The sequence below is a fragment of the Alosa alosa genome, chromosome 9 (genome assembly GCF_017589495.1).
Source record: "Alosa alosa isolate M-15738 ecotype Scorff River chromosome 9, AALO_Geno_1.1, whole genome shotgun sequence".
Lineage (NCBI taxonomy): Eukaryota > Metazoa > Chordata > Actinopteri > Clupeiformes > Clupeidae > Alosa > Alosa alosa.
The window spans coordinates 33,590,082-33,607,581 of NC_063197.1; the positions used below are offsets into that span (position 1 = coordinate 33,590,082).

Sequence of the window (17,500 nt, forward strand, 5' to 3'; positions counted from 1 at the left end):
TGCCTTATAGAAGATGCAATCACATTGCATGCCTGGAATAACACTAGGCTATATGGAACAAATATAAAATGAACAATAAAAGTTGCAAATCCATAGAATACCATTTATTATGAGGTGAACACATTTAATAGATGATAGATTAAACCACGGAGCCTGAATGGTTCAAATGAATATATGTATCATTATCTTATTCTGAATGATCTGGGTTAATACAAAGAAACAAGACAACAACAAAAACAAATCTGTGCTGTAGTCCAGGTGCGAATCCGAATGCAGCGAATGCAGCCAGTGCTGTAGTCCAGGTGCGAAGTCCGAATGCAGCGAATGCAGCCAGTGCTGTAGTCCAGGTGCGAGTCCGAATGCAGCCAGTGCTGTAGTCCAGGTGCTGCCGAATGCAGCCAGTGCTGTAGTCCAGGTGCGAGTCCGAATGCAGCCAGTGCTGTAGTCCAGGTGCGAATCCGAATGCAGCCAGTGCTGTAGTCCAGGTGCGAGCCAGTGCTGTGGTCATCGCAGCCAATGCAGCCAGTGCTGTAGTCCAGGTGCGAACCGAATGCAGCCAGTGCTGTAGTCCAGGTGCGAAGTCGTGAGCAGCGAATGCAGCCAGTGCTGTAGTCCAGGTGCGGGTCCGAATGCAGCGAATGCAGCCAGCCAGGTGCTGTCCAGTGCAGGTGTGCTGTAGTCCAGGTCGAATGCGAAGCCAATGCAGCCAGTGCTGTAGTCCAGGTGCGAGTCGAATGCAGCCAGTGCTGTAGTCCAGGTGCGCCCGAAGCAGCGAATGCAGCCAGTGCTGTAGTCCAGGTCAGGTGCTGTCCAGGTGCAGCCAGTGCTGTAGTCCAGCAGTAGTCCAGTGCTGTAGCCAGTGCTGTAGTCCAGGTCCGGTCGCAGTCGAATGCAGCCAGTGCTGTAGTCCAGGTGCGGTCCGAATCGCAATGCAGCCAGTGCTGTAGTCCATGCAGCCAGTGCTGTAGTCCAGGTGCGAGTCCGAATGCAGCGAATGCAGCCAGTGCTGTAGTCCAGGTGCGAGTCCGCAGCGAATGCAGCCAGTGCTGTAGTCCAGGTGCGAGTCCGAATGCAGCCAGTGCTGTAGTCCAGGTGCTGAGTCCAGGTGCGTCCGAATGCAGCCAGTGCTGTAGTCCAGGTGCAGCCAGTCCCGTCCAGGGCGCGAGTCCCATGCAGCCAGTGCTGTAGTCCAGGTGCAGCAGCCAGTGCTGTAGTCCAGGTGTGCGAGTCCCATGCAGAATGCAGCCAGTGCTGTAGTCCAGGTGCGAGTCCGAATGCAGCGAATGCAGCCAGTGCTGTAGTCAGCGAATGCAGCCAGTGCTGTAGTCCAGAGTGCGAACAGAATGCAGCCAGTGCTGTAGTCCAGGTGCGAGTCCGAATGCAGCCAGTGCTGTAGTCCAGGTGCGAGTCCGAATGCAGCCAGTGCTGTAGTCCAGGTGCGAGTCCGAATGCAGCCAGTGCTGTAGTCCAGGTGCGAGTCCGAATGCAGCGAATGCAGCCAGTGCTGTAGTCCAGGTGCGAGTCCGAATGCAGCGAATGCAGCCAGTGCTGTAGTCCAGGTGCGAGTCCGAATGCAGCGAATGCAGCCAGTGCTGTAGTCCAGGTGCGGAGTCCGAATGCAGCCAGTGCTGTAGTCCAGGTGCGAGTCCGAATGCAGCCAGTGCTGTAGTCCAGGTGCGAGTCCGAATGCAGCGAATGCAGCCAGTGCTGTAGTCCAGGTGCGCTGTAGTCCAGTGCAGTGCTGTAGTCCGAGAATGCAGCCAGTGCTGTAGTCCAGGTGCGGTCCAGCCAGTGCTGCTTCAATGCAGCCAGCAGCCAGTGCTGTAGTCCAGGTGCGAGTCCCAGTGCTGTAATGCAGCTTAATGCAGCCAGTGCTGTAGTCCAGGTGCTGTAGTCGCCAGTGCTGTAGTGCAGCGTAATGCAGCCAGTGCTGTAGTCCAGGTGCGAGTCCTGCTGTAATGCAGCCAGTGCTGTAGTCCAGGTGCGGGTCCGAGCAGCGAAATGCAGCCAGTGCTGTAGTCCAGGTGCGAGCCAGCCAGTGCTGTGGTCAGGTGCGAGGAGTGCAGCCAGTGCTAATGCAGCCAGTGCTGTAGTCCAGGTGCTCGGTCCCAGCAGCGAATGCAGCCAGTGCTGTAGTCCAGGTGCGAGCCAGTGCTGTAGTCCATAACAGCCAGTGCTGTAGTCCAGCAGTGCGAATGCAGCCAGTGCTGTAGTCCAGGTGCGAGTCCGAATGCAGCGAATGCAGCCAGTGCTGTAGTCCAGGTGCGAGTCCGAATGCAGCGAATGCAGCCAGTGCTGTAGTCCAGGTGCGAGTCCGAATGCAGCGAATGCAGCCAGTGCTGTAGTCCAGGTCGCGAGCGAATGCAGCCAGTGCAGCCAGGTGCTGTAGTCCAATGCAGCCAGTGCTGTAGTCCATGCGAGCGAATGCAGCCAGTGCTGTAGTCCAGGTGCGAGTCCGAATGCAGCGAATGCAGCCAGTGCTGTAGTCCAGGTGCGAGTCCGAATGCAGCCAGTGCTGTAGTCCAGGTGCGAGTCCGCATGCAGCCAGTGCTGTAGTCCAGGTGCGAGTCCGCATGCAGCCAGTGCTGTAGTCCAGGTGCGAGTCATTGTGCTCAAGCTCAAGTCAAGCCATGAGTCCTAAAAATTAGGCCTTGAGTTGGCCTCGAGTCCAAGTCCAAGTGTGGGTGTCTGTCTGTCTGTCTGTCTGTGTGTCTGTGGTACAACAATTGGCAACATGATGGCAAAAAATTTCTGTTTTTTTTTTTAAGTCATTAAAAGTGTTCTATGGATACATACATGTTTGATGTAACATTAACTGACTACAATCTTTCTACATTTGACCTCTAAATGTGTTTATGTTGTTGTTTGGAAAAGATTATGTTTACAGTGAACAGATGACTTTCTCTCTCTGGTATATTGTGATGGTGGCCTAATGACGTCAGGTCTGATTGGTTATGGGCTTTAAGCTTGAGAGATAAATCTGTCTGAAAGCACAATGATGCTCTCATGAAACTGTTAACCTCCAACTCAGTGCCCTGAAATATTGATGCAATACTTTAACTCTTGACTGCAATAAAGTCTTGACTGCAAGACATTTATAGTGAAAAATACTGTGTGTGAAAATGTGTGCAATGTTTAAACACAACAATTTTCAATTGAGACATACAGTATATACTTAATCCCAATAAAATGTGAACTAAGAGGTTCTGTCTTTTGGTTTTCTTAACATACTGTGCCCCTGTTGTGACAAACTCCATCCAGTCTCGTTGCAAAAGACTCCCTCTTCTGGATGGGTTCAGTACTGCAGCTGACACCATAGTCAGACCTCTGTGTAAAGTTTACATTAGAAAAATATTAACACATTAACACCAGCCAATGACTCTTGAAGGTTTTAAAGATATACTAAACATACAATGTAGCTTACTCTCTGGTTGTCAAATACCTGGTGTTTGGAATTTTGTTTGAGTGATTTTAAAGGCCCCCTGTCTGGGTGTAACAAGCTATGTCTGGGGTAGGCATCTGTTTGCCAGATTAAAAGGTGCCAAACATCATTCCAGGCTTTACGACAAACGAGGGCCAACCAGAAGACCCAGGTCTCTGTTCCTCACCCCTTCTGCCACAGCTGCACAAACTCAAACACACACACATTCATGTTTTGTAAGTATTGTGGCCATAACATGTTTGCTGCATTTCAGTTTAAGAATTTTTGGTTTTGAGCTGAACAGCCAATCCAATCCTATTTCACCCTTCTATGCTCCTGAAGCGTCTGTGTTGATTGGCTGGGGTTGTTCATAACCCCTGAAGCGTCTGTGTTGATTGGCCGGGGTTGTTCATGGCTCCTGAAGCGTCTGTGTTGATTGGCCGGGGTTGTTCGTGGCTCCTGAAGCGTCTGTGTTGATTGGCCGGGGTTGTTCGTGGCTCCTGAAGCGTCTGTGTTGATTGGCCGGGGTTGTTCGTGGCTCCTGAAGCGTCTGTGTTGATTGGCCGGGGTTGTTCGTGGCTCCCAAAGCGTCTGTGTTGATTGTCGTTCATGGCTGGCTCTGTCATTTCCCATTTCCAGAGCCTGAGCTGTGGAAGAACATCAAACACGGAACAGAGAACATCAAACACGGAACAGAGAACATCAAACACGGAACAAAACTTGAGAACTGAGAGGAGCAGTTCACAAAAAAATGTGAAACATTAGAATCCTTGGAATTAGAATCACATTAGAATTACAATTATTACCTACTTATTACATACAATTATTACAATTATTACGTTACCTTATAGCTCACCTCCCTTGCCCAAATATGTTTTCAAAGATTAGCTATTTTCTTTAAGAAATTGTATTATTATAATTGTATAATTTGAAAATATGAAAATAGTGAAAATGTTCAAATTATAGACAACAGAATATTTGTTCAGATATCAATGTTGGGTTTTCTATGGCAGCCATCCTCACAGAACTGATTTTCATTTTGTGGCCAGCAGGGGGCTTTTAGTAAAAACAAACGTTTCAGGTTTACATGCTGCTTACTCCAGGAGCTATTTCATCATTTATAAGCCAGACTTTGTGGTATCATCGGGGTTATTAACTCACACACACACACACACATACACACACACACACACACACACACACACACACACACACACACACTTACTACAGGAGCTATTTCATCATTTATAAGCTAGACTTTGTGGTATTACCAGGTTATTAGCGCACACACACACACACACACACACACACACACACACACACACACACTTACTACAGGAGCTATTTCATCATTTAGAAGCCAGACTTTGTGCTATTACCGGGTTACCAGGTGTCTGTTGGAGAAGTGTCCCTCCTTAAGTCTTCAACCACGACACACCAATCAAAATGTGAATCTTTGATTTTTCAAAATCAAACCGTTGATTACTGGCAGCAAATCAAAAGATGGTTTAATTTTGCCCTCGCCTTTATTCAGGATGCTAATGAAATGTCAAGCTGGCTTTTATAGAAAAACCCAAACTGTTTTCCCATTCTTGCCTGATAGGATTTCAGCAGTCTGGGGTTATTAATCGTCTTTTTCGTTCCACGGTGCACCAAATGTGACAGATTTCCTCCTCTTTAGCCCAGAGGAGGTGGACTGGAGTCCATGGTTTTAAAAAAAGAATGACACATTTTGATTGGTCAAACAACAGGACAGTTTTCCACTCCCCTCGGTCCATCTAACACAGGGGTTCTCAAACGTTTGTGGGCCGGGGACCCCACACAGAGTGAAAAATTCTCCAATGACCCCTCATAATCGCAACACATAAAACTTAAGTTAATCATAGCTGTATAGCCTTTTTTTCTGTTAGATGCTTATGTTATGTGTCTTTTAAAAACATAGAGTGCTAATATCACAATAGTCATTTTAGCAAACTTTGACAGTATAGGATTTTTTTAAAGGATTGTTGTTTCTTTGTCAAATGTAGGCCTATTGTGTTGAACACATAGTGTTTGCTTCACTTAACTTTCATTTTGTTGGTTAATTAATAGTAAAGTGTTTTGACGTATTGATGTAACATATCAGCAGATCAATTGGGCAAATACTGATACTGTAGCCTTTTTCGCCATATAAGACAATTTCATATTTTGTAGCAAACTTTGTCAGGGACCCCCTGACAATGTGCTGCAGATCCCTGCAGGTCCCCGGACCCCACTGTGAGAACCAACGATCTAATGAGCTCGGGCCCTGCGGGTCCCCGGACCCCACTGTGAGAACCAACGATCTAATGAGCTCGGGCCCAGGTATTATGGGGGCATTTCTGGATCATGTCTAAATATGTTTTCTTTTTTGCATGGTAGCATTTTAATATTTGTGGATGGAGCATCAAATTGTGTTCATAGGCCATGGTTATCAGGTGTTTTCCTAAGCCCATGTAATAATTTTTTACAGTGTTCCTGAAGATCATGGCCATCCAATATTGTTTTCAGCCATGTCTCTTGCATGCAAATATTTCTGTGGATTCTCTGAATATTTGAATGGCATTATGTACTGTTGATGATGAAATGCCCAAATTGCAATTTTATGTTGAAGAGCATCATTCTTGTATTATTGGATTATTTGCCCCACTGAGTGTTGAATACCTCTGCATCCTCTGAGAGACGGGATGCTCTTTTTTTATACCCAATCATGGTGCCAGTTACCTTGTGACCTTTCTAGCCTTTTGTTGCTCCTGTCCCAACTTTTTTGAGATGTGTTGCTGGCATCAAATTCATCAAATGGACATATATTTGTCATGAAATAGCATAATTTGTCAGTTTCAACAGTTGATGTGATGTTTGTGTTCTTTTTCCAACTAAATATGTGTTTACTCAGTTTGCAGATAATAACATTCTGTTTTCATCTACATTTCATGCAACGTCACAACTTTTTTGGAAGCCAGGTTATACAATAATGAGCTACAAGCACCAACTGGCTGATCAACAGGAAAACATATTGCAGAGAATCTGTGGTTGGACAGTGATTTGATTAATAAAAGAACAATGTAGGCCTATCTGACTTATGGAAGAATTGTGAACAGAAATATTGAAATGTATTTTGTGGCAATTGAAAATAATAAAACAACCTTTTAGACTTATTTGGGAATGACCTGAGAAATCTGCATGCATGAAGATTATTTGCTGTAAAGGTAGCTTCTACTGCTGAAAGAGATTTTCAAGTTTGCAGATGGCTGATCCTGATTGTTTAGGCTAAATTAGACAGTAGCCTAATTGTATTAGATCAATGATAAGATAGCTGGCTTAATGTATACCATGGCTATTATTTTATTATCAATGTTTCTAGACGTTTCTGAGAAGATTATGCTACCACTGACTGACAGTAAATATGCTTGGTGTTGGTTTCCAAACGGATTTGTTGTGTTCTTTTCGTGGCAGTTCTAGAACGCAATTTGCTACTAAGTTATTCAATCACAGAGAGCCTACACGCAGGACATCCTGCATTATGTGAGCTACACATCTCTAATTCAATCACATATTCTTGGCAGATTGTTGCCTGTGGGAAGTCCCGCCCGATAACTATTGCAGTTGGTTCAAAAGCAAAAGGCTTAACCTCTAAGCCACTTGATTGGATACAAAAGCTTTCTCTTTTGGTTGCATGCCAGGAGTCTCGAAGGGGAGGGAAGCCGTCTGGCTTCCGGTGTTTGGCTGAAATTGACACACAATGAGGAGTCGGGAACAACCTCACAAATCGCTGCTGTAAATAAACAGAACAACACACGGCCCAAGAATAATGGAGAACCAGGTAAAGCCCCGCTTTTGTCCCCCAAGCTTTTAACGTTTCTCAACTTCAGACGAGGTTCTAGAAATCGACTGCTAGGACTAGAATGAATAGTTGGCTGTTAGCTAGCTTGCTGCGAGAAAAAAAGCTAATCGGACACACATCTCAAGCCATCCTCGTTAGCCTATCATAGCGCTGCTAGCTCAGCTATATCGGTATTTTCCTGGTGGGAATGTGCAGGATTGTTTCCACTGGCTAGCCGGCTCTCTACTCCAATGGCAAGCTAACTTAGCTGTACCTGTCGAGCTATGTAGGCTGCACCCTAAAGGAAAATTGTGCTTGGCGCTACACTGTGACCTCTCAAATTTGAAATGGCCAGTCAGCCACTGCCTGTCAAAAGGTTATATGGCCGGTGGCTGGCAAACCAAGGAAACGGGAGAGTTATGTCAAGCTAACATGGTTAGCATGCTAGCTCCCTTGGTTGCATGGCCCTCTCAGGCTGCATGGATAGGCTGCTAAGGCGCCGGTGGTGGGCTTTGCTTTCCACGTCTGGGAGGAGGGAGGGGTGTTCTGTGCTGACGCTAGGAATGGGAGCATGAAGCGGGAATCCCATTTATATGCAATCTACAAAACATTTCAGTCACTTCTGTGGTATTGTACTCTATGCACCAAGCTCGCGGTATGACATTTAATCAGTTGGTGAGGGCGGCAGGCTAGATGCAATTGTCACGTCAAAGATTGTGGTAACGTTAGCTAACGTTAGCTGTGTGTTTCCTCAAAGATGTCTCCCAGCTCAAGCAGGTTAGCAAGCTACACTGGCTAGAGTTGCTATTACCTCCAAGTTGGTTCAAAGTTAAGTTTTTAGATTCTAATTTGCAATGTAGAAGATGTAGGTTGATGTGGGTGATTTTTAAATACCTTGTCTTGAGACAATGTGTCCTAAACGCAATGAAATAAGAAACAAAGAACTTCTACATTAGGTGGCACAGAAATCTGCAGAAGTCGGGGATAGTTAGCTAACATGAGTAACAATTAGCTTGCAAACTTTTTAACGTGAGAGGCAGACACAAGTCCAATATGAATGTGTAGTGTTGTCACCTAAAAAGCTATGAATAATTTCCACTCAGGTCTGAAAACATATAGCTATACATGTTGTTGGCTATTTTGGGAAATTAAAATTCTTTAAGTTCACGTCGTAAGGTTCTTGCATTCCGACGTGTCTGCCCGCGGAGGTAGCGGTCCTATGGAATTTCTTCCTTGGCTGCCCGGTTAGCGAGTTAGCTTTGTACAGGACAGGCCTGTGCCCGACGCTACGCAAGATGCTGCGTTCTCGCCCTCCTCTTCCTACAAGAGTTCACTCAACACCTTTCTTTCCGCGGACCGATGGCATAGTTTTGTCTAAATATCCTACAAGAAATACCTTTCCAGCTCCCACCCCAAAAGGGATGATTCGTTAACATTTTTGCTGACCCTCTTTAAGCTATGACTCTGTTACCTGCCACCCCCGTTTATCTAAGAGCTATGCTGTGCAGTTATTTAAGAGGCACTGACATTTCTGGAATCTGTACCTACCAGTACTCCTGAAATGTGGATGTTCACCACAGCTGTGATGGCCTGACCACCCAGTGTGCTGGTGCAATGAGCTTCCCATCGGTCATGTGTGTGCTTACACAGTGGTGCTACAGTTGCAGACAGAGACAGAGGCATCTCCATGAAAGCTGTTGGGCCCTCTGCACAGCAGTTATGGCTATTGTAGGGCACTCAGCTCCTAACACCATGGATGAAACCTGTAAGACTGCAGTGGTGGCTATTGAGCTCTTAACAATGTATCTATGCAAGAAGGGCCCAAGAAGGGTGACAGTCTTTCTAAAGAGGTGTGTGTGTGTGTGTGTCTCTGTCCTCCACCGTCCGTTGCATCCAAAGAAAGCAACAGTAGTGGTGTGTGTGCCTAATAAGAGAACGTTATCCCAGCTGCAGCTTTCACTTGTCCGGATCTCGGGATGCTCATCAGTGAGTGGATAGGTCCAGTCTGCAGGCTTTTTATCATCGAGACAGCCTTTTTGTAAATGCCTGCATAGTGGCATACTTATCCTAGAGGGACCAGCCTTTTTGTAAATGCCTGCATAGTGGCATACTTATCCTAGAGGGCCAGCGTGTTTCGGGTGTTTCAGCATACACCTTGGCAGTGCCGCTGTCTGTTATTTCAGACCGGCCTGATCTCGACTTGTTTTCTGTTGTGCTGTGTGCCTGGCCCCCCACCTGTCTGTCTGCCTGGCCCTGCCTGGCGTGGCGACGGTGTTAGCACCAGAGTGTGATGACTTGTGTCTGGAAGCAAATGGCATTACCATTGGCAGAGTGCCAGGCGTGCCCGCCAGCGTCTGTGTGCCAACGAGGCTCATCCCTGCTCGCTCCCGCACCGCCGCCAGCGCTCTGCCATTGGCCAGCGTGGCGTTCCAGGGGGAGGGCATCGCAACCCCACGCTGTCCTCTAACTGGCAGCCAGAGCAGGACGTGCGTCTCGTCTGGCCGTGCGTCTCCTCTCAGGTGTCAGTCACGCCGCCGGGTGCCAAGTACCAGCGTAGCTGACATGCAACATCACGTCACCTGGAGCATGATGCATTATCCCAGCGTAGCTGACATGCAACATCACCGTCACCTGGTGCATGATACATTATCCCAGCGTAGCTGACATGCAACATCCGCGGGGCATGATACATTATCCGTCGTGGCTGACGTGGACATCCGTCACCTGGAGCATGATACATTATCCCAGCGTAGCTGACATGCAACATCACGTCACCTGGAGCATGATCCATTATCCCAGCGTAGCCGATGTGCAACATCACGTCACCTGGAGCATGATCCATTATCCCAGCGTAGCTGCGATGTCAGGGATAGAGGTTGTTTACTCAGATGAACACCCGATCTCAGTGTAACAGATCAGGGATAGAGGTTGTTTACTCAGATGAACACATTATCTCAGTGTAACAGATCAGGGATAGAGGTTGTTTACTCAGATGAACACATTATCTCAGTGTAACAGATTTGTAATATCACTGTCGCCTGGTGCATGAAACAAGATCACATTACTTTGTGGTGTCAGGTTACCTAATGCTGCAGTGAGCAGTTTCTGGTGGAAATTCAAATGTGTGAAAGCATAGACCAATATCATAAGCCCCGGCTTTCTTGTTCAGTCTTCACTTATTGGACTGCGCTGTGTGTGATCTAATGATTGACAGCCATGTAGATGAATCAGCACCATGAACTCTCTGGATTATCTTATGGTGGGGGTGTGGTGAAAATGCTTCTGAGTTTCTTTTGATCCATGGAGAGTGAATGTAGTTTCTTAGAGCAGTAGGTAGCTATGAGGTTATTGGAAGAATGATCAAGTACTGCAGGAAGTTTAATTATTTACCCAAAGAGTAGTTGGTATTCACGGCCGTTTCCTGTTTGCAGGCAGAGGACAAAAGAGTGATAAAGGGTTTCTCACGTGTGTAGGACCTAAAGGGTTTCTCACGTGTGTAGGACCTAAAGGTTACTACTGCGCTCAGCTTTCTGCTGCTTCTGTATCAACATTTATTAATTATGTTCTAAAGCAGTGGTCACCAACCTTTGTGAGCCCAAGATCCCTGACCTTGGCCCTAAACAAAGGCAAGATCTACCTTGAAGCGTCAAAAGTGAACCAAAGCCAAAATACGTCCAATTTTTAAGGCCTTTTATTTAGGCAAATGTATCAGGTCAAAAATATCACATCCTCCACCCCTTGTGCCTCTGTACCTTTTAGTCTGGGTGACACAAGAATAGCATACAGTTTACAAACCAAAATCACACTTTCCTTCTACAGGCGTCAATGAGAGAATAACACATAACATAGTCTTTACTTACATTATTTTGGTTTTGATTTTCTAATTGGATTAAGTGTTTGTGACAACACGTCATGACAAATGTGATCATGTTTGATCGCTGTCTTGGTATGAAGCATCTTTCACGTAATGAATGCGCACCAAAAGTGAAAGTAACCTAGGCCTACTATGCGCTCTGTGTCTGAGCTGTCTGTGCACGTCCGTAATCGATTACGTTCCTCAAATGGAGAACACATCCATGTTCCCTCACGTCTTAGTGCCTCTATGTCATGCTTCTGTGTTTGCAAAATTCCTGACAGTTTCTGATCGCTAAACTTCTGTTGTCCTTTCCTGGAGATCGCACCTGCAAAGTGGTTCTGTGTGTGTGTGTGTGTGTGTGTCCCTGCATGGGGTTACGTTCGGTTAGAGTCAGAAGTTGGTCCGTCCGGTCCCACATTCACGCCGCTCCATTATTAGATTAACATTATCAGATAGCACTGTAAAATGTGTGCGGGAATTTCTCGCATTATGATGGCTAGAGCTGCGGGACTTGAATCTTAATCATGCACTATACCCACAATCCCGCGCTGAAATGTACGCGTTGACGTTGGCGAACATGCAGGAATTTGATGACTGTTTTTATTTTTCCAGTTCTCGGGATCTACTGGGAAAGTCCCAAAGATCTACAGGTCGACCGCGATCGACGGGTTGGCAACCCCTGTTATAAACAGTAATTAATAAAAAAAAAGCCACACAATTAGTAGTAGTCAGATGAAATATGCTCAGCAACAAGTGTAACACCTCCAGTAATTTCTTGTTTCCATTTTTCAACTGGCCTCTGTCATGTAGTACCTGGGGATAGATACATACCACTACACAGGCAATCAGTAAAACCAACTCTGTAGAACACAACATCAACATGGTTGTCATTTCTGAGCCGCCTTCAGTCATTGTATGTCAGCAATTTGGTGGGGACCACACAGAGCAGCGGCAAGCGGCAGGGTTCCTCTTGTTCTCTACGGTTCGGCAGCGGAACGGTGGCAGGGTTCCTCTTGTTCTCTACGGTTTGGCAGCGGAACGGTGGCAGGGTTCCTCTTGTTCTCTACGGTTCGGCAGAGGAACGGTGGCAGGGTTCCTCTTGTTCTCAACGGTTCGGCAGCGGAACGGTGGCAGTGCTGGCGTTGAACAAACTGAGCGTTGAACTTGGTTCAACTTTCAAAGCGCAATGCGAGCGTATTCAATTGTCAGTTTAGGCAAACCGTTTGTGTTACTTAGGAACGAGGTAGAACTTATTATGGTCTGAGCGCTGCGTTACGCTTGCCACTGGCCAATGTGATCCCTGCCTTAGAGTAGAGCCGTGTGTGTGTGTGTGATCCCTGCCTTAGAGTAGAGCCGTGTGTTGGGGGTCAGGTGAAGATGGAGCTGGGCCACTCTGTGTGTGTGTGTCCGAGTGTGGTCCCTTAACACACCATGTGCTCTGCCTCTTCCCTGTGTGTGTGTGTGTGGTCCCTTAACCCATCATGTGCTCTGCTCTTCCCTGTGTGTGTGTGTGTGTGTGTGTGTCTGAGTGTCGTCCCTTAACTCATCATGTGTTTTGCCTCGTGTGTGTGTGTGTGTGTGTGGTCCCTTGACCCACCATGTGGTCTACTCTTCCCTGTGTCCAGTGTACGGTCCAGGTGAAGCTGGAGCTGGGCCATCGAGCGCAGCTGCGTAAGAAGGTGACGTCGGAGGGCTTCACGCACGACTGGATGGTGTTTGTGCGCGGTCCAGAGACGGGGGACATCCAGCACTTTGTGGAGAAGGTCGTCTTCCGGCTGCACGAGAGTTTCCCCAAACCCAAACGAGGTTAGGCAGAGCTCGGCCGTGCGGCTGCCGCAGTGGCTCTCGTTATGAGTCATTTTGTGACGTAAAATCTGTATTGTTACTACATGTACAAAGAGAAATCTTTTACTTCAATTTTGTGAAAGCTACCAATTGGAAAGAGTGCACTTTTATATAAAATATAAGGCCATTTCTGCTGTGAAGCGCTACCACCCCCTGTCTGGGGCTGTGTGTTCTGAGGGATCAGCATGAGCAGCATGATGCTACATGTTGTGTTAGCTATGATGCTACATGTTGTGTTAGCTATGAGCAGCATGATGCTACATGTTGTGTTAGCTATGAACAGCATGGTGCTACATGTTGTGTTAGCTATGATGCTACATGTTGTGTTAGCTATGATGCTACATGTTGTGTTTGCGTTTGATTGCAGTCTGTAAGGAGCCGCCCTATAAGGTGGAGGAGTCCGGCTACGCAGGGTTTCTCATGCCCATCGAAGTTTACTTCAAGAACAAGGTCAGTGTCCCCTCCACACACACGTCAACACACACCTGAGTTCCGACGTCACCAGTGGGGTATACTACGAAGCACGTTAGACATATCTAGGCTATGTAGACATATCGAGACTTGACAAAGCCTTGACTCAGGGGTATACGTTAAGTGATACTACGATTGCAGTTATGTGGATATATTTGTCAAACTAGGCTTTCAGCTCAGATCTGTCGCGGCGTTCTCGGTGTTGGGATGACTTTGGCCAATCGTGTAACGTGGAGACGCACAAGACCGCCTCTATTTAAAAACAATTACTTCCGCATTCATGAGCGATAGCTTAATCTACACTGCGGTCATTTTTTGTGTCTAACCTATAATATCAAATAAATCAATTGTCATCAGTTGTTGTATGGTATGCACGTCCATAGTGGGATATTTGCACGCACAGCACTATTAAAGCGCATTCAAGATCCAAAATGTTAGTAGAGGTGGAGCTCCACCTGTAAGATATATGACAGAATCCTACACGTGAGAACTTCGTTTTTAAGACAATTGATTGGTCAGTGTGCGGTAGATTACACAATTTGAGCTATAACTTGGCACATAACCTCCTCCCGACCAGGTTTGGTTGACGGCATAAGATGCCATGGTGATATAGCAACACTAAAACAGATCCACTTTCGTGTCACAGCATAGCCTGGCTTTGAGCGCAACATACCTCGCTAACTCACTAATCGAGATTCGTAGTACACCCCACTGTGCCCCCTCCACACACATACATCAACACACACCTGATCTATGACATCACATCACATGACATGCCCCCTCCACACACACACACACCAACACACACCTGATCTATGACATCACATGACATGCCCCCTCCCCTGGGGTGTCCTGTTTAACACTTACAGCTCAGAACCACTTCTGCTCAGTCAAACTGTAGGTAGTTTAGAAATGTTGATGGCAATTCTGGTGAAGGGTAATTTTGTCAGTAATCTCATACTCCGGTGTGGTTGTGTTTGGTGGAGTGGGTAATCTGCTCTGGTGTGGTTGTGTTTGGTGGAGTGGGTAATCTGCTCTGGTGTGGTTGTGTTTGGTGGAGTGGGTAATCTCCTACTCCGGTGTGATTGTGTTTGGTGGAGTGGGTAATCTCCTGTGTGGTATTTGTGGTACATGTGTTTGGTGGAGTGGTATTGTGTGGTATAACATGCACATTGGGTATTGTGTGGTATAACATGCACAAGCTGCTTTGCTGACAGTCTGTCCTCTCACAGGAAGAGCCAAAGAAGGTGTGCTTCAACTATGACCTCTTCCTGAACCTGGAGGGCAACCCACCTGTCAATCACCTGCGCTGCGAAAAGCTGACCTTCAATAACCCCACCAGTGAATTCCGCCGCAAGCTCATCAAGGCTGGAGGGGTGAGCAGGGGCCGGCGGCCGAGGAATCATGGGATGGGATGGGGGGGGAGACATGGAGTGGGTCTGTCTACACTAGAGGCAGTGGGATCACTGTGGGACTAGGGGCAGAATGTGTTTACGTGTGTGTGTGTGTGTATGAGTGTGTGAGGGAGAGAGAGAGTGTTCCTGTGCATGTGAGGGTCTTCCTGTATGACATGTCTGTGTGAGAGTCTTCCTGTGTAACACATATGAGTGTGTGAGAGAGAGAGAGAGTGTTCCTGTGTGTGTGTGTGTGTGTTTCCTCCTGTGTAACACGTGTGTGTGTGTGTGTGTGTCCTCCTTTGTAACACGTGTGTGTGTGTGTCCTCCTGTGTAACACGTGTGTGTGTGTGTGTGTGTGTGTGTGTCCTCCGTGGCGTATGCAGATGCAGGTGGTTCCTGAGGGAGCCGAGGCCGTGTCCAGACCCAGTCCCGACTACCCCATGCTGCCCACCATCCCCCTCTCCGCCTTCTCCGACCCCAAGAAAACCAAGAGCTCGCACGGGGCAAAGGTCAGTACGGAAGCGCCGCAGGCTCATCTCTGCTGCTGCCTCGCAGCGGCTTAGTTCCTACAGACGCGTTTCCCTTCAAGTCCGAGACGCTGGATGTAAATACTAAATGTATGTAAAACGACACGCCGTTAGAAGAGCTTTGATGGCTTTACTGTCCTGCTACTGGACGTAGTTACATAATAACAGCTGAGGCGAAACACTCGTCCTGTTTCACTAAATCAAGATGGTTGTAACATAGAATTTTGTTCAGGTAAAAAGGAATCTAACAAATTCTAATCAAGCTATGCTCTGTCCAGTGATTCCAGATAGTGGTTCCCCAGATATTAGGAGACATGCAGATTAGCGGTATCTGCGTCTGCCTGTGGCTGGCTAGCTTTCTAGCCTGATAGCAATAGCTCTTGTATAATATCCAAAGCCATGTGCACACAGCTCTTTAAGTGACTGAAAAGGCAGTGTGACTGCCTGCAAAACCCCTCTATGTTGTGGAATGATAAGTTCAAGTTGTGATGAAAAGTTGTACTGCTTACAATAACGTCACATTGGACAGTCAGGATGTTTACGAGCCTTTGTTGAACAGTAAGCTATGCTTGTCTGTTTACCTGCACCAGGGAAGTCAATTTGTCTGACGTGTTCATTAGAAGTTGTTAGTTAGAAGTGAGAAGTTGTTTGTTTGAAATAAGAAGCTGTCAGTTTATTAATTCGTTAGAAGTGAGTGTTGTTGGTTAGTTAGATGTCTGAAGTTGTTAGTTAGAGGTGAGAAGTAGTTTATTTGAAGTTAGAAGTGTTTTGTTTGCAGTAAGAAGTTCTTAGTTTGTTTGACATGTGAAGTTAGTTAGTTAATTTGAAGTAGCACGTGCCTACCGCCTGTGTTTGTTTGTTGTATATTGTGAGGCAGTTAAGTATTGTAAACGTGTCTGCTTGTTGGTGAGTTCAGTTTAGTGTTCTGATCGTGTCTGCTTGTTGGTGAGTTCAGTTTAGTGTTCTGATCGTGTCTGCTTGTTGGTGAGTTCAGTTTAGTGTTCTGATCGTGTCTGGTTGCTGGTGAGTTCAGTTTAGTGTTCTGATCGTGTCTGGTTGTTGGTGAGGTCAGTTTAGTGTTCTCATTGTGTGTGGTTGTTGGTGAGGTCAGTTTAGTGTTCTGATTGTGTCTGGTTGTTGGTGAGGTCAGTTCTGATCGTGTCTGGTTGTTGGTGAGGTCAGTTTAGTGTTCTGATCGTGTCTGGTTGTTGGTGTGGTCAGTTCTGATCGGGTCTGGTTGTTGGTGTGGTCAGTTCTGATCGTGTCAGGTTGTTTGAGAGGTCAGTTCTGATCGTGTCTGGTTGTTGGTGTGGTCAGTTCTGATCGTGTCAGGTTGTTTGAGAGGTCAGTTCTGATCGTGTCTGGTTGTTGGTGTGGTCAGTTCTGATCGTGTCAGGTTGTTTGAGAGGTCAGTTCTGATCGTGTCTGGTTGTTGGTGTGGTCAGTTCTGATCGTGTCTGGTTGTTGCCCTGCAGGACCCCAGTAAAGAGGGAAGTGGTGGGAGCAAAGGGCCCAAGCCCCACAAACTGACCAAGGAGCATCGGGAACGACAGCGCAAGGACTCCGAGAGCAAGGGCGTCTCCAAGGGCGACGGAGAGCGCGACGGCGCAACGAGCGGCAGCAGCAAGAGCTCCCGCGAGCCTCCCGCCTCCTCCTCGTCCTCCTCGTCCACCTCGTCCAAGAAGCCCTCCGAGACGAAGACCAAGGATGAGAAGGTCCTGCCCAAGGCCGCCTTCAAGGAGCCCAAGCTCACGCTGAAGGAGGCCAAGCTGGAGGGCATGTCTCCCAAGGGGGGGGGGGGCGCGGGGGCAGGCGGTGGTGGGGGGGGGCTCCCGCCCGATGCCAAGGCGCCCAGCAAGCGTCCGTCGGCCGTGGAGTCGCCCAAACCCAGCGTGAAGAAGCAGAAGAAGAGTGCCTCTGGCTCCGCCTCCGAGCCCAAGGGTGGCGCCGGGGGCGGGGTTTTCACCGGCACCTCCCCCCGCGTCTCCTCCTCCTCAGTAGTGCCGCCCTCTTACACGGACAAGAAGCCGCCCAAGGAGAAGGGCCGCTGGGCCAAGACCAAGTCCGACGCACCGGAGGTCAAGGAGCCCAAGAAGATTCCGGAATCGGATGACTCCAACTCAGAGGATGAGGCATCGTCCA

The 17,500-nt window shown here is 47.5% G+C and overlaps 1 protein-coding gene and 1 long non-coding RNA gene across 6 annotated transcripts in view; both read left to right on the forward strand.

The window, feature by feature from the left end:
• The first annotated feature begins 388 nt into the window (after positions 1-388).
• On the forward strand, positions 389-3,108 carry LOC125300894. Of its 3 annotated transcripts, XR_007194631.1 has the most exons (6): positions 389-450; positions 974-1,017; positions 1,402-1,603; positions 1,640-1,718; positions 2,219-2,350; positions 2,448-3,108. It is a non-coding gene; the product is annotated as an uncharacterized LOC125300894 (long non-coding RNA). The 3 variants fall into 3 exon arrangements; XR_007194629.1 differs by lacking the exon at positions 974-1,017 and having other exon boundaries at positions 400-450; positions 1,367-1,603; XR_007194630.1 differs by lacking the exons at positions 389-450; positions 974-1,017 and having other exon boundaries at positions 1,348-1,603.
• A 3,883-nt stretch (positions 3,109-6,991) lies between these two features.
• mllt1a (MLLT1 super elongation complex subunit a) overlaps positions 6,992-17,500 on the forward strand; it is a 13,504-nt gene continuing 2,995 nt past the window's right edge. The window contains exons 1-6 of one of the 3 annotated variants that reach the window (XM_048252529.1): positions 6,993-7,262; positions 12,744-12,924; positions 13,331-13,413; positions 14,667-14,810; positions 15,215-15,340; positions 16,834-17,500. The exon at positions 16,834-17,500 is cut by the window's right edge and continues 8 nt beyond it. In XM_048252529.1, coding sequence (XP_048108486.1) covers positions 7,251-7,262; positions 12,744-12,924; positions 13,331-13,413; positions 14,667-14,810; positions 15,215-15,340; positions 16,834-17,500 — 1,213 coding nt within the window. In that variant the 5' untranslated portion in view covers positions 6,993-7,250. Of the gene's footprint in view, positions 7,263-12,743; positions 12,925-13,330; positions 13,414-14,666; positions 14,811-15,214; positions 15,341-16,833 lie in introns of all 3 variants that reach the window. The other 2 variants (XM_048252530.1, XM_048252531.1) reach the window with 2 other exon arrangements.